The sequence below is a fragment of the Equus przewalskii genome, chromosome 1 (genome assembly GCF_037783145.1).
Source record: "Equus przewalskii isolate Varuska chromosome 1, EquPr2, whole genome shotgun sequence".
Lineage (NCBI taxonomy): Eukaryota > Metazoa > Chordata > Mammalia > Perissodactyla > Equidae > Equus > Equus przewalskii.
Window position 1 is genome coordinate 83317160 of NC_091831.1, and position 20820 is coordinate 83337979.

At 50.2% G+C, this 20820-nt stretch overlaps 1 protein-coding gene across 4 annotated transcripts in view; it reads right to left on the reverse strand.

Annotated features, from left to right (window-relative positions):
* Positions 1-20820, reverse strand: part of LOC103541549 (anthrax toxin receptor-like) — a 63519-nt gene that overhangs the window by 21345 nt on the left and 21354 nt on the right. For all 4 annotated transcript variants that reach the window (XM_070616226.1, XM_070616215.1, XM_070616208.1 and 1 more), the window contains exons 4-12: positions 18657-18738; positions 18521-18554; positions 17437-17516; positions 17293-17361; positions 16944-17021; positions 16789-16849; positions 4493-4588; positions 1307-1376; positions 670-748 (exon numbers count right to left, since the gene is read on the reverse strand). In XM_070616226.1, the coding sequence (XP_070472327.1) occupies positions 670-748; positions 1307-1376; positions 4493-4588; positions 16789-16849; positions 16944-17021; positions 17293-17361; positions 17437-17516; positions 18521-18554; positions 18657-18738 (649 nt within the window). The remainder of the gene's footprint in view (positions 1-669; positions 749-1306; positions 1377-4492; positions 4589-16788; positions 16850-16943; positions 17022-17292; positions 17362-17436; positions 17517-18520; positions 18555-18656; positions 18739-20820) is intronic.

Sequence of the window (20820 nt, forward strand, 5' to 3'; positions counted from 1 at the left end):
GCCTCTTGGGGCAGGGCTGTGATGGTCCTGAGTGGGTTCGGAGCTGTGCCAGCAGCTTGGGCACCAATGCAGGGGAAACACATCCTGCTGTGCATGGCCACAGGGGGTGCCACCCTCCAGATCCCCTGTGCCTGGGACCCCGATTTGGAGGGCTCGGGAACCCCAGAGGTCCTGGACCTGGCTCCTAGCACACACCCTCCAGCCTCTCCCCCTTGCCCCAGCTGGAATCCAGGATGGAGCCATGATGTCCCACCACTAGCCCCAGGCCAGGGAGGTGGCAGGTGGGAGACAGGGTTGGTAGAGCCTTAGCACCATCTCTGGAGTTGGAGTCGAGCTCTAATTGGTCCCTTCCACACACCTTTATGACACTTGGTTCACAGAGAGCAGAGGTTCTGCAAGGCCTGGTCAGCTGGCTGCCCCTCTGGTGCTCTTGTAGAAGCACCCCCAGGGCCCTTCTCAACCCTTAGTGAGGGGACGGATCCCCACAGAAAGGCTAACTGCCCGGGCTGACTATGGAATGCTGCCCCAGGTGCCTATCTGCACAAGATACTTGCTGGGCCTACCCGGGGTCATTGTTGCCCTTGCCTGCCTCCCCAGGGTATCTCTCCCTCCAGTGCAGGGGTTCTGGACAGCCCAGGAGGGAGGCTGCAGCCCCACCCTGACACTCACACAGTCCTTGCTGATGATTTTCAATGTTGTGCCCATGAAGCTGGTGCCATTGTTCAGGCTGTAATCAACGATGACCTTCCTAAAGCACAGCAAGGGCAGACAGTGACAAGCAGCCCAGACAGACACAGTTCTTGCACTTGGCTCAAACTGTAGCCCACAGGAGTCACTGTAATGACTTTGAACATCAGGCATTTGATCAGCGGAGAGCACACCGCATGTGTAAGGAGAGCTCACCAGAAGCACTCTGAGGTCAAGCTCTGCCATGAAGGCTGACCAGACAGTGAGGAGCCCTGCATGCGGTCAGATGCCCTTGTAGCCTTGGGCCAAGTGACCAGAGAGGGCAGCTTGGTGTCACTATCCTGACTCTTCTGTATTTACAGAGAACCGAGTCTTATCTCTGAAAGGCTGCCTGGAGCAAAGGTACCCTCCCTGGGGCCATCACTGCCCACATGCTGCCGCCTCAGCAGAGTCTGGGCCCCGGTGGGTCCCTGAGCACCTCAAGGGCAGGTATGGTGGATGCCCTGAGCCCTCCCGGAGACTGACATGTGCTGTCCCAGCAAAGGTAGCATCCCACATTCTAGATAGCTCATCATGGTGGGAAAAACGGCTCATGTGGCCCCCGACCCGGGGCACTTACTGTTGGGGTTTGTCAAATACGTGTCCTGGGCAAATTAATTTTTCTTTTGTCATAGAGATGGCTTTTTTACCTAAAAGAAAATCACATGAGAACAATGTCAGTGGACCCATCCATCCACCCCGCTCTCCCCTCTCCCTGCCCCTGGCAAGCAGGGCCAACACTTGGGCAGACGCCAGCTCCTCTCTGCCTCCTTCTGTCCAACGACATCTCCGCGCTCCCACCCTGCACCAGGCGCGGGGCGGTGCTCTGGGGTGTAACGGGAACAGGCCGGCAGGGTCCCTGCTCTCTAGGGCCTCACATCTGAGGGACTGGAGAGGGACACACACAATGAAATAACTCACAGCGAGCAAATGAACGCCAGAGTGAAGAGTACTGTGACGTCCCTAGACAAGGGAAGGGGCAGAGAACAAGGGGAAGGACAGCTGTTCAGGGCCGGGGGACCTGTCTGCCTCTCAGAGACGCAATTTCTATTTTAGAGAAACTGGAAATTTATACATGAAATGATGCGATGTCTGGGATTTGCTTCAAAATAACCAGTGGTGCGGGTATCAACAAACCCAGACTGGCCAAAGTTGATAACTACTGAAAGTAGGTGGAGGCTGCTTCTAGTTGATTGCCAAATTTTTGCTCCTTTCACATATTACTGAAAATTTCCATTAAAAGTAAAGTCTCTCTGAGGAGGCATTCCTGGAGCTGAAACCAGATGAGGGGAAAGCCAGGGAGACATCCAGGGAAGAGTGTTCTGGGCTGTGGGAGGGCATGTGCCAAGGCCCTGAGGCATGACTACCTGAGCTTGCTGAGGAGGAAAGGAGTGAGTGAGGACAGGTGGGCGGGCCTCGTGGGCCCTGGGAGGGGTTTGGGTGAATCCATCCAGGGGCTGCCCAGACCTGGTTGTACTTTGGACACAGAGGCAAGAGGACTTGCTGGTGGACTGGACATGGGGGTGAAAGCAAAGACAAATCCAGGATGACACGCAGGCTTTTGGCCAGAGTGACCAGGTGGATGGTGGTACCACTGAGATGGGGGCACTGAGGAGGGAATGGGGGCTTCCTGTTTTCTGGGTTTTCTGTGGAGGTGGCACTCACCAGGCTCAACACACTTCCATAACTCAGAGCTGTGGAAGCTTCAGTCCTGAGCCCAAAGTCCTTTCTGAGCCGGGACTGACCACAGGTCAGGTCTCTTCCCTACAGACTCGTTCATTTCCTCTTGGGCTGGCTCCACCTCTAGATTCGCTCTGACCTTCACCGGTGTTGAGAATGGACACTGATCGCCAAGGATGCTTAGGGGAAAGGATTGTGTCTGAGGGGCGGGATGCAAAACCACAAAGAAATTCAATGATTGTCCAGTAGGGTGTTCACAGGCCAGAGCAGGGGGAAGGAGGCGATGGCAGCAGCCGGCACACCGAGGGCCCCGCAAATCATGGCGGCTGGAGAGGAGTTTTCAAACCATTATTAGCTGATTAAACCCAAAACTTCAGTTGCCACTTTTAGAAAATGTCTCAAGTTATAAAAACATTGCATGATAAAAACAGATTAATTAAGAGTGAAATATTGAAAACTCTTTAAACATTTTTCTTCTTCATGCTTCTCTCTATTTCCTAAAACGTGTTCCTGGATGTGTCATTCCGGGTAACATGTAATTGGAAACAACCCAATGACCCCTCCCCAGAGGAGCAGAGCTCCTGGCAACACACAGCCCTGGGACCTCCCCCGTCAGCCTCTGACTGGGAGCAGAACGGCCGTCACCAGGGGGCCCAGGACTGTGGCACGGGCTCTCCCATGTGAGAGCCTGTCCCTGGCCCACCTCAGACAGAAACACTGTGTTCTCCACGCTGGGATAGCAGGATGGCCAGAGACCACAGAGGAAGCATCTGAACACACTTCCTGGGGACAGGGGGCGTCCAACCTTCCTGAGAACCGTCTTCTCACAGGGCAGAAGGCCAGACTGGGCACTCGGGTCACCTATGGCTACTTTCAGCTCTTCCTGCACCAGGAAGGGTTTGCTCATGGCCCCGGGCAAACCCTTGAATCATCCCCGCCTCTGGCTCCAGATCCAGACAAAGGGGTCACAATAGGTCTCTTTGGAGAATTAATGGGGATGGTGTGTGTAAGGCACTGAGCACAGTACCTGCTGCAGTCAGCGCCCGATAAACATTAGTCTCCATGCAAGGGAGTGACTCAGAGAAAGTACAGACCAAGGGAAACCTAATTCCCTCAGGCTGTCTGCACAACTCTGCAGGAGAGGATGTGGCCTTGACAGTGCCCTGCCCCATGCTAGGCACCCAAGGAAAGAAGGAGAGATGGCCTACAAGTGTGCAGGGGGAGAGGAGTTTCTCCGGGTTTCCAAGACGGCCCTGGAAGGAGTCACTGAACATAACATAGGATCAGACGAACTGAAGGGATCCAGGGCGAACTGGGGATGGAGGAGGAGGCAGACAGTCCAACCATTCCCCAGCGCTCCGTGGGGAAGGTCACACCCACCTCAGCGCTGAGAGCACCACATCTGCCTGCCCCAGCTCTGTGCTTCCCCAAGCCACTCAGCCATCATGGGGGTCCACCTGGTGCCTGAGTATTTCCAAAACCAGGTTCCATATGTGACAGAGCTCAGTTAGTGTACCCACCATTGTGGCCCCACTTACTGCAGAGAAAGCAGAGGCTGAGAACAGAATACTCACTGGGTGAAGGTCACACATGCAACGTGTGTCCTAGGCAGGATTCCAGGCCCCAGGCTGACAGGTGGCACCCTCTCTCAGTGCAAATGGACACACCTTCCTGGGAGAGGTACCAGTACACCTGGCACAGCCTCACCCCTGGGGCTTGTCTCCACTTCCCACCAGCAGACCTGCGGGGTTTAGGTCCTTGGATCTATAGGGAACTGAGAGCTGAGAGAAGTGAGGGGGATGAAGCTGTGAGAGCAGACCCTGCACCCCACATCCAGCCCCGGCAGGGGGACAGCCCTGCTCTAAGACACTCCTGGGGCGCTGGGGGTTGAGACCTCCCACTTGCAGGTGAAGGGGAGGTGGCCAGGCTTCCCAGCCAGGTCCCTCCTCTGCTTGTCCACGCTGCCTCTGTCCCCACAGCGTCCACAGCAAATGGTTAGCAAGGGCCTGGAACACTTGACGGGCTGAGGAGAAGGCAGCCTGGCATGAGAAATCTGTCACATGGAGGTACCGAAGGGGCTACTTACTGAAGGCAGGGTTGGTGTCCAACTTATATCTGCAAACATATTCATCCAGTTTATTTTCTTTTAGGCCAGATGAAAAAAACCCAAGATCAAAGTATTCTGCAAGGGCAACATCAAAGGTCTGTGTGAGTGGGGCTGCCTGCTGTCCCCTCTTTGAGGTCACAGCAATGGCAGGCCACCCTTTAACAGAAATCCCAGGAGGCTCCTAGGAGGAAGCAGCTGTGCCTGAAACAGCACCTCTGGGCCCCACGAACACGGTCCCTACCTGGTGTTGCTGAGGGTTGACTCTGAGGCAGCTGGGCTGGACTTGAGACTCGGGGGGGCCCTCAACATAGCCCCTGACCCATGGAGCCCAGTAAACCGCCTAGCCTCGTTCCCTCCATAAGAGATAGCCAGACATGGTTTCCAACCTTGAAATCCCACAGTCCACTCTAAGGGGTGTCTGTTTGCCACCAGGCCCTCCTTCAGATAAACGAGAGAGGAGCCTGGACTATAGTGGCTGAAGACAGCCCAGACTACTGTATGAGGTGGGCACTCATGCCTGGGTGGGACTTTGTGGACACTCGGGGGTCTATCCTTCCCCAATTCTTTCTGTGTGCCTCTGGCAGCATGGAGACCCCAGCAGCAGGGCCGGGACTCAGAAGAGGCAGGCAAGGAGTCCAGGATCTGGCACAGGAGCATCCCCCATGGAAGCGGGAATCCTGGATCAGCTGCAGTTCCAGAGGCTGGAGGTGACCGCCGTCCACTGCTTCCCCTGACCCTTCATGGACCACACTCAGTACACCACAGGATATGTTCACATGTTAGGGAGCAGTTGTAGGCCCGTGCCCATCGCCAGGCTGCTGGGTCTCCCTGGCACTTCCCTGCCCGAGGCCAATACCAAGGGGTACAGAGATGGAAGGGAGGGGGTTTGGGGCTGGGGAGTGGGCCAGGATGACATGCAGGTCTTCCTGCTGCAAGCCCAAGGTCAGCAGCCTCCACCGCTGCCTCCTGGCCCAGGTCTGGCTGGTTCCACTCCCAGATACTGATGTGCCCAAGGTCAGGTAACAGGGGACCATTCCTCAGGAAAGCCACACAACCTCGGACCTGGCAGTCCCAGCGCCTCCCACTTCAAGGGATCCTGTAGCACCCACCCATCAAGCAAAGTGGGCGAGTCTCAGCCTTGAGCAAAACAGATTCTCGGGCTGTGGGCCGAAGCTGGCCTGTCACGTGTTTTGTCAGGCTTCCAGTGTTTTAAACAAGCGGAGCCCACGTGTAAATCGCAGGCTGCCCCTCTCCTGCATGCCCTTCCCTCCCACCTTGTGGCCCCTGCTGCCCTCAGGCCCCGCTCAGTGGCCACTTCTCCTCTGCAGCAGAGCCCCCTCTGTCCCTGGGGCCTGCAGCTCCCACAGAGGGTCTCATTAGGCTGGCAAGTCTCCATAAGCGGAAGGAGGGGCGTGCTTTCAGATGTCTGAGCAGAAGAGACTTGGAGCTAAAGGGTTTTGCTCTGTCCACACAGCTGCTCCTTCTGCTTCCCAGCAGCCCTCACGCCGACTCCTCCATCAATAACAAGCACAGCAAGGAAATGCAGCCACAGGAGGGACTAAAAGTGGCGTGCAGGGAGTGGCATGGCCCACGTCCAGCCCCACTGCCCACCAGCTCTCAGGGGGCAGAAGGACGGGCTGCCCCGGAAGGGAGACCAATGCTTCTGGAAAGGAAAGCTTTGCCTCCGGAAGAAAAGTGACACCCCAGGCTCCTGGGGCTCCAGACAGAGGAGCTGGGAAGGCAGGCAGCCCCTGAGAAGGTTGGGTGGCAGCTGAGCAGCGAGGAGGGGCAAGGACTGCCATGAGACCCAGAAGGCCACACAGATGGACGGGCCCTGCCCTGGGGAGCAAAGGTTCTGGGGACACCAGGTGCTGCTTGGCACAGAGTCTGAGAGAAATGCGACATCCCTGAGCAACTTCTAACCTGTGTCCCCTAATGCAGCAATTCTACTTCTGGTATTGATCCCAGGGAATCTGACCCAGGCCCGCAGGGAGGGAACTGTGGGGATGTTCACAGCAGTGTGGCTTGTATTATCAGCTTATTAGGAACACTCTGAATATCGATCAAGGGAGACTAAGAAATAACCTCGGTTCCCCCATGGACGGAATGCTGTGCAGAGAGCTGGAAAGTATTATGTAGTGCACGATCCCTTTAATGTAGAAATATCCCTGCAAAGGACACAGAGATAGGTACACACATATTTACGATCCACTATTTATGGTGTTTATCTCCAGGAGACAGGAAGATAGGACAAGGGGGAACTTTATCACAGCAGAGGCACAGCAGCCACAAGGCTGGTGGCAGAAAGTCCCTGCACTGCACAGTGGGGTCTGCCTTGGCCCTGCAGGGTCCTCCTGCATCACACAGCCTGTCTTGCCCATTCCACACAGAGGGCCTCCCAGCCACGGTGCAGCTCCTGGATGCCAGAACTCATAGGAAAGCCCTCCTCCGCACTGGGCCCTACTACGTGCTGCCACTGACGAGCACTGTCTGTTGGACTTCTTTGCAGAGACTCACTCTGGGCCAATCACCCACATGAGAAAGAATGACCTGGTGCCCTCCAGTCTACCTCCCGGGTCTGAGGAGCCCCGTCCATCCCCAGCAAACACACAGCAGGGAGGACTCTCCAAACCACTGTGCCTACTGCTCCAGGCAGACAGGGCTTTCCCTAGAGGAGTAGGGGATCTGAGTCGGAGAGCTTTTCCACAATAATCAGCTTTTGGACTCAGCATAACTGAGACGAGCATCATAACATCTGCCTTTGCTGGCTATTAACAATAAGGGGAATATTCCCAGAAAAGCTATGAGACTTGAGAGAAAGAAAAGCCTTCTCTTTTGGGCCCATGCACAATTTCACCCATGTCAGAAAGCAAACTAAAATCACCAGAAAGAAAGGTACATGTTCTTTTGGTGAAGAGAGAATCACTTGATAGGCTCTGGGTGCACCTGGCCCAGAGGCAAGACCTCTCAGGCTGGGACCATGTCCCCAGGGACTGAGACATTGGTAGCTGCCATCTTTGTGACACAGTGCAGGCATGCTGACACAGAGGGCAGATGTCTGTTAGTGCAGCCGTCTGCCCCACCCACAAGAGCACTGATTTAATCCAGCACGATCAGGGTGGGCAGCCCCACACAACAGCAAGCCCTCAGGCCACCTGTGGGCCCACAGAGGTGGGGTGCGTGGGACCTCTGCTGCGGGGTGAGTAGGTCCACCTCTGTGATGCAGGGTGTGTGCAAGGGGCAGGGTATGCATTGGCAGACTGTGTGGGGCCTCTGCAGTGAAGTGAGTGTGCCCACTTCAATAGGTCAGGGTGTCTGCATGGGGCAGGCCTGTGTTGATGGGGGGTGTGGGCCTGCAGGCAGTGGAACTTATTAGCTGCAGCAGACTTGTGCTTCTCAAACAGCCACATAGGGCATCAGTGCCACCTTACAACACCTGAAACAATTGGGTGCTCCATTCTTAGGACTGGCCCCACTCAGCTGCACTCCTGAGAGAGCTGACAACAGTCTAGCAGGCCAGAGGCCTACAGCAACTGTAAGCCCCTGAGCCTACAAAACAGCCATGCTGCAGCCTACTCACTTAACAGAAAAATTGCAAAAGGAATATGCTCTTAGACCTTGCAGCCAACTGGGCTGGGGCTCCCCAAACCCAATAAAGTGAATGAAGGAACCATAGCAGCCGCATGCAGCTGAGCATTACAAGCAGCCATCTAGGAGGACAGCATAAACTCCCCAGGCACCTGCAGCAAGAGCAACCCTACCACAACAGAAGGACACACATAGCCCCCACAGGGGACACTTCTGGAATATTTGGAACTGGTGACAACAGGGAAGCACCCTGCTGGACCTCATAAGGCATCTCTTACAAACCACTTCTCCAAGATTGTGAGATATAGCTGACCTACCTATTACATAGATACAAGTACAAAGAAGGAGCCAAAAGGGGAGACAAAGAAATACGTTCCAAGTAAGGGAACAGGACAAATCCTCAAAAAAGAAGCAAACAGAATAGAGATAAACAATCTACCTGACAAAGAGTACAAAGTAATACTCATACAGATACTCACTGATGTTGGGAGTAGAATGGATGAATTCAGGGAAAACTTCAACAAAGAATGGAACATATAAAAAAGAACCAATCAGAAATGAAGAATACAATACTGAAAATGAAAAATTCACTAGAGGGACTCAATAGCAGAGTAGATGATACACAAAAGTGGATCAGTGAGCTGGACAAAAGAGTAAAGGAAGTCACCCAAGCTGAACAGATAAAAGAAAAAAGAATTGAAAACAACAAGAACCGTCTAAGGGAACTCTGGGACAACATCAAGTGCACTAACATCTGTATTATAGTGTGCCAGAAGAAGAAGAGAGAGACAAAGGGGCGGAGAATCTACTTGAAGAAATAATACCCAAAAACTTTCTTAACCTAAGGAAGAAAACAGATATCCAAGTACAGGAAGCACAGAGAGCACCAAACAAGATAAATTCAATGAGGTCCACACCAAGACACATTATAATTAAAATGTCAAGAAATTAAAGAGAGACTCCTAAAAGCTACAGGAGAAAGGCAAGAAGTGACATACAAAGGAAATCCCATAAGGCTATCAGCTGACTTCTCAGCAGAAACCTTACAGGCTAGAAGGGAGTGGCATGATATATATAAAGTGCTGAAAGGAAAAAACCTACAGCCAAGAATACTCTACCTGGCAAGGTTATCCTTCAGAATGGAAGGAGGGATAAAGAGGTTTCCAGACAAGCAAAAACTAAAGGAATTTATTGGCAATAAATAAACCCTACAAGAAATATTATAGGGACTTATTTTAGTGGAAAAGACCACAAACAGGAATAAGAAAATTTTAAAAAAAAACAAAACCCACCAAACAATAAAATCACTGGTAAAAGCAAATATACATTAAAGGTAGCAGATCAACCACCTATGAAGCTAATATGAAGGTCAAAAGACAAAAGAACTAAAATTACCTATTTCTATAATAAGAGGGTAATGGATACACATGCACAAGAAAGAAGTTAGATATGATATCAAGAACATAAAATGTGGGAGGAGGGAAGTAAAAGAGTAGAGCTTTTAGCAAGAAGTCAAACTTAAGAGACCATCAACTTAATACAGATCACTTTATACACAGGTTATTATATATGAACCTCATGGTAATCACAAACCAAAAACCTATAATAAACACACAAGAAAATTAAGAGAAAGGAACCCAAACATAATACTAAAGAAAGCCATCAAACCACAAGGGAAGAGAGCAAGAGAAGAAGGTGGGAACAGAGAAGAAGTACTAAAACATCCAGAAAAAAGGTAACAAAATGGCAATAAGTACATACTTATCAATAGCTACTTTAAGTGTCAGTGGACTAAATGCTCCAATCAAAAGGCATAGGGTGGCTGAATTAATTAAAAAACAAGACCTACATATATGCCACATACAAGAGACACACTTTAGACCTAAAGAAACTCACAAACTGAAAGAGAAGGGATGGAAAGAGATAGTCCATGCAAATGGCAATGAAAAAAAGCTGGGGCAGCAATATTTATATCAGACAAAATAGACTTTAAGACAAAAACTATAACAAGAGACAAACAAGAGCACTACATAATGATAAAGGGAGCAATCCAACAAGAGGACATAACACTTGTAAATATCTATGTACCCAACATAGGAGCACCTAAATATATAAAGCAATTACTAACAGACGTAAATGGAGAAATAGACAGTAACACAATAATAGTAGGGGATGTTAACACTCCACTTACACCAATGTATAGATCATCCAAACAAAAGATCAATAAGGAAACGTTAACCTTAAATGACACATTAGACCAGGTGGACTTAGTAGATTTATACAGAATATTCCATCCAAAAACTGCAGAATACACATTCTATTCAAATGCATTTGGAACACTCTCCAGCACTGATCACACATTAGGCCACAAAAAAAGTCTCAATAAATTTAAGAAGACTGAAATAATGTCAAGTATCTTTTCTGACTACAACAGTATGAAAGCAGAAATCAACTATGGGAAGAAAATTGGAAAAGGCACAAATACCTAGAGATTAAAGAAAATGCTACTGAACCCGGTCAACGAAGAAATCAAAGAGAAATAAAAACAATACCTAGAGACAAAGGAACATGAAAGCAGGACATGCCAAAATTTGTGGGATACAGCAAAAGTGCTTCAAAGAGGGACGTTTATAGCAATACAGGCCTATCTCATCAAACAAGAAAAATCTCAAATGAACAATCCAACAGTGCGCCTAAAGAAACTGGAAAAAGAAGAACAAACAAAACCAAAAGAAGTAGAAGGAAGGAAATAATAAACATCAGAGCAGAAATAAATGAAATAGAGACAAAAAATAATAGAAAAAAATCAATGAAATCAAGAGCTGGTTCTTTGAAAATATAAACAAAATTGAAAAACCTTTAGCTAGACTCACCAAGAAAAAAAGGGAAGGCTCAAATAAATAAAATCAAAAATTAAAGAGGAGATATTACAAGGGACACCTCAGACATACCAAAGATTATAAGAGAATACTATTAAAAGCTGTATACCAACAAATTGGACAATCTAGAAGAAACAGATAAATTCTTAGAATCATACAACCTTCCAAAACTAAAGCAATAAGGAATAGAGAATTTGAATAGACCACTCACCAGTAAGGAGATCGAAACACTAATCAAAAGTCTCTCAAAAAATAAAAGTCTAGGACCAGACAGCTTACCTAGTGAATTCTACCAAACATTCAAAGACTTAATACCCACCCTTCTCAAACTCTTCCAAAACACTGAAGAGGAGAGGAAGGTTCCTAACTCATTCTCTGAAGCCAACATGACCCTAATAACAAAACCACACAAAGACAACACAAAAAAGGGAAATTACAGGCCAATATCACTGATGAACATCAATGCAAAAATCGTCAAAAAATACTAGCAAATCGAATACAACAATACATTAAAAAGATCATATACCATGATGAAGTGGGATTTACTCCAGGGATGTAGGGATGGTTTAACATCTGCAAACCAATCTATGTGATACACCACATTAACAAAATGAAGAATAAAATCATATGACCATCTCAATAGATGCAGAGAAAACATTTGACAAAATACACATGCATTTATGATAAAAACTCTGAATAAAATAGAAATAGAAGGAAAATACCCCAACATAATAAAGGCCATATATGACAAACCCACAGGTAATATCACACTCAACAGAGAAAAACTGAAAGCCATCCCTCTAGAACACGAACCAGACAAGGATGCCCACTTTCACCACTCTTATTTAACATAATACTGCAAGTCCTAGCCAGAACAACTGGGTAAGAAAAAGAAATAGAAGGGATACAAATTGGAAAGGAGTAAGTGAAACTGTCACTATGCAGATGACATGATTCTATTATATATAGAAAACTCTAGAATCCACCAGAAAATTTATAGAAATAAAGGAATATGGTAAGGTTGCAGGATACAATATCAACATACAAAAATCATTCGCATTTCTATACACTAACAATGAAGTAGCAGAAAGAGAAATTAAGTATACAATCCCATTTACAATTGCAACAGAAAGAATAAAATACCTAACAATAAATTTAACCAAAAAGGTGAAAGAGCAGTAAACTGAGAACTATAAAACATTGTCAAAAGAAATTGAAGAAGACACAAAGAAATGGAAAGATATCCTGTGCTCATGATTGGAAGAATAAATATAGTTAAAATGTCCATATTTCCTCATGCAATCTACAGATTCAATGCAATCCCTATCAAAGTTCCAACTACATTTTTCACAGAAATAAAACAAAGAAGCCTAAAATTTATATGGAACAAGATAAGACCCAAAAGAGCCAAAGGAATACTGAGAAAAAAGAACAAAGCTGGAGGCATCACAATCCCTGATTTCAAAATATACTACAAAGCCATAGTAACCAAAACAGCATGGTACTGGCACAAAAAGAGACACAAATCAATGGAACAGAATTGAGAGCCCAGAAAGAAACCCACACTTCTATGGGCAGCTAATTTTCAACAAAGGAGCCAAGAACATACAATGGAGAAAGGAGAGTCTCTTCAATAAATGGTGCTGGGAAAACTGGGCAGGCACATGCAAAAGAATGAAAGTAGACCCTTATCTTAGACCATTCACAAAAATTAACTCAAAATGGATTAAAGAGCTGAATGTAACACCTGAAACCATAAAACTTCTAGAAGTAAACACAGGCAGTACGCTCTTCAACATGGGTCTTGGAGCATATTTTCAAATACCATGTCTGATCAGGCAAAGGAACCAATAGAAAAAAAAAACAAATGTGACCACATCAAACTGAAAAGCTTCTGCACAGCAAAGGAAACCATCAACAAAACGAGAAGGCAACCTAACAATTGGGAGAAGATATTTGCAAACCCACATCTGATAAGCAGTTAATATTCAAAATATATAAAGAACTCACACACCTCAACAACAAAAAACTAACAACCCAATCTAAAAATGGGCAAAAGATCTGAACAAACATTTTTTGAAAAAAGACAACAGGCACATGAAAAGATGTTCAACATCACTAATTACTGGGAAATCCACATCAACACTATGCTGAAATACCACCTCATGCCCTTCAGAATGGCTATAATTAACAAGACAAGAAATAGCAAGTGTAGGAGAGTATGTGGAGAAAAGGGAACTCTCATACTCTGCTGGTAGGAGTGCAAACTGGTGCAGCCACTATGAAAAACAGTATGGAGATTCCTCAAAAGATTAAGAATAGAACTACCACATGATCCAGCTATTCCACTGTTGGGCATTTATCCAAAGATCATGAAAACATGAATGCATAAAGATATATGTGCCCCTGTGTTCATCACAGCATTAGTCACAATACCCAAGACTTAGAAACAACATAGGTGCCCATGAAGGGACGAATGGATAAAGCAGATGTGGTATATATACAGAATGGAATACTACTCAGCCATAATGAAAGATGAAATCTTGCCATTTGCGACAACATGGATGGACTTTGATGGTCTTATGCTGAGTGAAATAAGTCAGAGTGACAAAGTCAAATACCGTATGATCTCACTCATAAATAGAAGAAACAAAACAACAACAATCAATCACATAGAGACACAAATTGGATGAGTGGTTACCAGAAGGGAAGGGGGGGGCAGGGTGAAAGCCGTGATTAGGCACATGTGTATGATGATGGATTGTAATTAGTCTTTGGGTGGTGAATATGATGTAAACTACACAGAAATCAAACTATGATGAGTACACCTGAAATTTATATAACGTTATAAACCAATGGTACCTCAATTAAGAAAAAAAACAAATTTAAAAAACACAAAACACTTAAAAAAATGATACACAAAATTTCTGCATTTTGAAAAGAGAAGTGTTAGCAAATATTGTTCCCTAGGTAAAGAAACTCAGAGGAGGGGCTTGGGGGTGATATAGGCTGATGACTGTAATATAATTTGAAATACAGCCCAAAACAAGATGGATTAATGAAGACAAAGAGAGAGATTGAGAAAGATGACATGGTCAGATAATTTCAAAATGAAGGTAGTGCGTATAGGGTTTGCTCATTGTAAACCATTTTCACTTTGCTGTAGGTTTGAAAATTCCCACAATAAAAGGATGGAAGAAAACCAAAGAACCAAATGAGGAGAATAAAGCTGTGGATGCAGCCAAGCAGACGGCATGTACACACTGGGGGACAGGTGACCATGGAGTGGGACAGACTGAGGGCTCTGGGAAGCCACAGGGGCCAGTCGAGCAGGAAAGGGCCTATGGGTGAGGTGCCTTGAGTGTAAGCTCTCAAAGAATGGGTGGCCGGGACCCCGCAAGGCCAAGGAAGGGTCGCAAGAAGCCCAGCCCCTCCCTCCCACGGCACCTCACAGCAGGGAGAACCTCGGAGGGGGCCATTGTCCAGCTAAGGGGCCTCCGACAGCCAGCCGGCCTGGGGTTAGGGAAGTGGCCTTCTCAGCACCCTCGGGCCCTGGGCAGAGGACAGAATGGAGTGCAGACCTGGGGACAGGGAGGCCAGCAGAGGCCTCAGCCTTGCCCTGAGTGAGCCCCAGAGGCTGAAGAGGCTGCATGCGTAGCACTCCCTCCTGCCTGCTTCCTCAGGCCCCCTGGCCCTCTGACGGATTCAGGATGACAGCCTGTGAAACAGCTCCTTCTATTCCATTTAGGGTCCACGTCCCTGCCTTGTGCTTTCCCTCCAAGGGACTGTCACGCTTCTGACAAGACAGCAACTGATTAAAAGGGCAGAGCAGGGACGCTAACCATGCTGGCAGAGGGTGTGCAGCGGGCACCTGTCACCTCAGCTGGGCTGCCACATGGGAGGAATGACAACTCGCATCCTCACTTGCGGTTTGACGTGCTGCTCAGATGCTACAGCCTGTGCGTGTGTGTCCAGGGAACAGAAGCAGAGAAACGAAGCTGTCAGGCCGGCTGCACAGCTGGGCGCTTTAAACCAGGAGAAGCAGGAAAAGACCCTCCCTGTGTGTTGGTGGGGAGGGGGTTCTAACCCACCTCCATACTGTGCGCTGCAGTTCACAGCCTCAGAACACAGGAGGAGCAACACAGCTGCCACCAACAGCTGGTGACTCTCGTCCTGGCTGTCCTTGAGCCACCTCCCTCCCCAGCCTGGGCTCAGCAGAGGGGTGGGGGGCAGAGCCAGTGATCAAAGAGGGAAATCCTAGTCCTGGCTACTGTTGGGTAGGGCCACCCAGCTTCCAGGTCCTGTGCCCATCACTGCCGACTCCACTGGTCTCACCCCTCACAACAGGTCTGCCAGGGCGCATCGTTCTTTCTACCTCTTGGAGACAGAGGGGGGACTTGCAGATACTCGGCAATCGGCCCACGGGCAGCAAAGCTCAGATATGCCCACAGCTCTGTCTGACCCACAGCCTGTGGCACCACAGCCTGAAGGGCACAGAGGCTGGCCGCGGCTGCCTGGGACTGGATCCGGCTGGATCCGGCCGGGTGCTGGTGCCAGGGGAAGAAGTGTGCTCATCCACCCACCTCAGCTGGACCAATGCCTGAGACAGGGACACACACGCCTGCACACAGCGAGGACACGACAGAGAGAGGCTCCTCTCACCAAGCATCTGTGCAGGATGCTGGGCACACACTGGCACAGGGAGCCCTCTCAGGAGACAGGGCATCCTTGTCAGGTTCAGACCTGGGGGAGGCGTTCCCCACGTGACCCCTGGTGTGATGTTAGCTGTGTGATCTGTCCGGACGCCTTTGTCAGGCTCCGCTCCTGGTGGATGCTGGATGTTGGCCTGTGTCCAGCTCTTTTTCTCATTCATTGAGACAAGCAGGTTGTTTCTTCCCCATTTCGCTGATGGGATAAGTTACCTCAATATTTCAAATACAGAGTCACACTGGCATTTCTGCAGGGATCTCTAACTGGTCCTGAGCTACTGTCCTTTTTATGTGTTGTTGGATTCCATTTGCAGTGTTTTGTTGAGGGCTTTTAAGATATATTTTCTTATTTTTTAATTAAACTTTTGGTTTTGAGATGTAAAAAATAGTTACACTAAATTTACTGTGGTAATCATTTTGCAATACTTGCATGACACGTCACTGTGTGGTATACCTTCAACTTACACAGAGCTGTGTGCAAATTATATCTCAATAAAACTGGGAAAAAAGTAATCACGCACTCATACCCGCATCTAACCCCTGGCATACACACTGCACACAAACATACACGTGTATACCCAATGCACACTATAACCTACACATCCGTGTACACTCAGCTCATGCACACACACACGCCACATACACCTCCCACACTCATACTGTCACACACATACCACACACACTCAGACCACTCACACCACACATAAAACACATACACTACACACTCATACATATCACACACTGAACCCACACACAAATGTCACAATGCACACTCATGCCCAATACAGTTCTATACAACCACCCCCACACACATCACATCACACACTCAGACACCACACACACATGAAACATATACACACCATACACACTCAGACCACTCAAACCACACGTATATCACACACACTCACCACACACTGACAACACTTCATCAGGACACACACACAACATACATCACACAATCACCACAACGACCCACCACACCCTAACACTCTAAACACCACACACTGACACACCACACACCCACACTAAACACACACAAATTCACACATATACTCACAGGAAATACCCTTCTGTCTAGAACAGGGAGCCCAGCTCTTACCTCCTATGCAAGCAAAGAAAGCATCCTCACGCAGAATTTCCTTACAGGAATTTCCTACAAGCTGGAAGAGCAACAGATGTCAGGGTCAGGAGAGTGAATGGCAGGCCTGGTGAGAAGCCACCCCGTGCCCCTGCTCACACTTAGCCCACACTTACCGAGATAACAAAGTCATCGAAGGACTTGAATTCATCTTTCGCGTACTTTTGGCCACCTCTTAGTACAAGAGTCCTCAGCTACACGGGAGAGAAGGTGGATCAGGTCCAGAGGCAGGGCTGGAGGACACAGCACATCCCAATCCCAGGAGACAGGCCCTTGCCTCATGCCATGTCACACTCTAAGCCCAGACCCTGGCGTCTGCCATCAGCCCACCCAGAGTAGAAAGCTCTTCCACCCTCGCTTGTGGTGTGTAGGTTTTACACAACACTTGTTCATTTCTACCCTGGGAAAGCCAACTTGATAGGTTTCCCCAAACTAGGTTGCCCCTGGTTACCTGATCAGCATTACCTGGTCTGCAATATAGTCGTTGAACCCCACAGAGTAAACTGTGGCCCCCATATTCCGAGCCCTGTTAGCCTAAGAGAAAGAAGACTTTTAGTAAAGAATATCAAGACAAAGGAGCAAAAAGATAGTAAAGTGGGCAGGACTCACTTCGCTCTTGGTCTGCCGTAATATCTTTGACCGTATTGGTCCAGCGGTCAGAGCAATAATCAGGCTGGAGGCATTTTTGTCTACAAAGAAGAAGGGACTGGCCTGGTCAGCAAAGGCATCCAGCGTGACCCACCGCAGGCTGCCAGGGCCACAGCACTGCCCCCAACACCTCCTCCTCCTGGGGAGAGGCCACGCAGACCCCAGCACCCACCGTGCACAGTGCCTGGGGGACTCTGCATCCTACTCCTGGAGGGAGAAGCAGCTCAGCCCAGGACCCACTTTCCAGATGAGGAGATGGAGCCAGCTCAGGGCCCTACCTACTGAACTCTCACCACTGCCAGATGGCACAACCTTTGCCCTGACAGGTGACTCCAGCTGGTTCATTGGACAAGTGTCAGCATTTCGGGTGGGCAAAGTGAGGAACAGGGCCCGCAGGCACTGTGGAAGGCTGTGCTCCTGATCCGGGCAGCACCTGCCCACACTCCTGCTGGCACCTGCGTCCCCAGTGGTTCCCAATGTGGGTCAGAGGCGCTTGAGCAGCTCAAAGCCTTTCCCACCAGGCCCAAGCTTCTCTCCTGACAAGAGCTGTAACCCTACAGTCTAGACAGAGATAGTTCTGGCCCAGCACAGCCTTTTCCACTGTTGGAGACACAGTCCCAGGATGACAGTCAATCAAGGGAAGGAGCAAAAGGGAAAAGGAATCACAGCCAGAAATGGGATGGAGACAAAAGCGAGGTCGGCAAGGAGGAGAGCAAGCTCTTTTTTCCGAAAACTGAAGCCTGTCTGCTCTAGGGCCCCGGGCTGTTCCCTCCCTTCTCGTGCAGCCCAGGGGTAGGGCAAGAGCGCATGTTTACTAAGAACCAAGAATGTGCAAACATGATCCCGTGTATTCTGAGAAACATCACTGAGGGGGCTTTTATCCTCACTGCACGGAGTGGGAGCCTGCAGCTCAGAGAGGGCAAGCAACTTTCCCCAAAGGTCAGCGCTAGGAAGTGGCCGAGGTGGGTGTGCCAGGCCTCACTGAGGCCCAGGCCTGGCTCCGTCCCAGATGGACCTGCCCATGAGGAGTCAGCAGGCAGCTTACCTTTGGAGTACACTTGTTGGATCTGCTCATTGGCCTGCAACAACAGGAAGGAAGGTTGAGAGGCAGTGAGCTCAGCCAACAGCACTCTAGGAACTTGACAAGCAGAGCAAATCCCCAGAGCGCCAGCGGGCTGTACCTTTTTAAACCCCTCCTGCATGTTTGTGTCTCCTGAAGGCACCACATTCTTAAGCCGGTCAAGACCATCATGTATCTCATTTCTGAAGAAAATCAGAAAGGGGGTTGAGGCGGAATGGGGGGCTGACGGTTGAAAACCAGCCCCACGCTGTCCTGGCGCCATTCCGCCCTGTGCTGAGCGGCCTGGACAGCAGAGGACTCAGTCAAGTGGCCCTGTCATGGCCCGCCCACCCTGTGTCTTTGAAACCAACAGGGCTTCATGTCCCCCAACTGGAGACGTGAGGGGGGCAGTGGTTGTCTGGTCCCATGGGTACAGCTGGATTTCCATGGGCTCCCCCTGTCTCAGGCACGCAGACCTCAGGGGACCTCACCAAGGGCCCTGCCTTGACCATCCATGTGGGAGTGGGAGTATCCAGGATGTCCCTGTGACTGTGGCACACACAATGTGACTGGCAGGACCGCAAAGCACCCAAGGGCCCCTCGGCAGAGCATGCGGTCCTCCAACAGGTAAAGCTGAGTTTGGAGAAGGTCATCCATTTGATGCCCCCTGCTCCTATCGTCCCTGCCACAGACCCCCAAGGATGACTCAGTGCCTCCAAGCCTCTCCCCATTCTGTAGTTGGTGCTAAAGGAAGTAACAAAGCTGTTTAATTAGAGGGCTCAGCTCCTGGACCTCATGTGTCCTGAAGGAAAGGACCAAAGCTGGGGCAGTGGCCCTGAGGGCTGTCCAAGCAGGCGGAAATGCCATGGTCCCAGGCTGCCTTGGGGAGGTGGCCTGTCAGGCGCTGTTAATGCAGAAGCACAGGCTGGGACTGCGACACAGCAGGGGGTGGTCTTGGGTCCAGGTTTATCCGATGTGACAGGGCTGAGTGGGCACAGCAAGGCTCAGGAGACCGTGGCCCTGAAGGCTGGCCTCTTGCTGAAGGCAGAAGAGATGCTGCCACGGGAGGAGAGCTGAGAGCCCCGGGTCCAGCCCTGCCCAGCCCAGCCCAGGACGTGAGGCAGCCTGGACCCATGGCCAGCGGAGGCCAACCCAGGCCCTGCCCAGCCCAGCACACACACCCGCCCCCCTCTCTGAACATCTAGAAGTCTTCTGTTTTGTCAGTAGCACCCCCAATATGCTGCAACTCTCAGCCTCCCAGCCTCCGGCCAGCACCCAGCTCAGCCAGGCTGTGCTCTCGCCCCCTCGAGCTCTCCCTGCTGCTGCCCCAGCAGCCCAAGTCACCCCCTGCTCCCAGCTGTGCTCCCAAGGGACCACAGGCTCCTAGCAACCTCGGCAAATGCCCCTCCTCTTAAAATATCACCCCCCTAAACTCACACGAGCTCACATCTTTTCTGCTCCCCTGAGCTCCACACCCATTCCTGACACCCCCCCATGGGGAAGACAGCCCCACCTTCGCTCACCAGAGATGACCTGGGAGGCCCTCCAGGAGCCTCACACAGCTTCTCATGGTCTGGGCCCTGAGCCCCTGCCCTGGGGGAGGCAGTGGTCTTCCTCTCCCCCAGGGCCGCTCCTCCACCTGAGGTCCGTGCCCCGCCCCCGCTGCCTCTGTCTCTGCCACCTGCCAGAGTCCCTCCCCATGGACTTGCTTTCTTCCACCTCAAACCCACTCAGTCTCTCTCTCCCAAATAGGAACCACAGGCACACACAAAACCTCGCCTTCCCCTAGGCCATGGAGCCGCCAGCCCAGTCCCTGCTTCTCCTGGGAGTCAGACATGGGAGTCTGTGCCCATGCCCTGGGACCCCCACACGCCCTCCCCTGCAGCCTGGCTCTTCCTGCTCATTGTGTGGTGCTTGGCTTCTCTCCAAGGTCCTGAGCAGTGGCTCTGTCCCACAAATCCTGGGACCCATCAGTCCTAAATGTCCTCCCCCCGCTCTGGTGCTCCACCCACTCTGAGTTGGGTTCCAGTCATTTGTATCCATGGGAACTCGAACCTCCAAACTACTCAGAAGCCCAGGACTGCCTTCCTCCGGGCCTGTGGGCACCTGCTCAGCCCTCCTAGGATGCGGGCACGTCATGCCTCCCTCCTGCACCTCAGCCCAGCCTGCTGGTCAGGACCCCATCTCACGGGCTCCCCTGTGTCAGACCCACCAAGGGACCCAGCTCCCCCCCACTGAAGCCCCCCCGACTTTGACGCTGCCCGTCCCTTCCTCCCTGCTTCTGA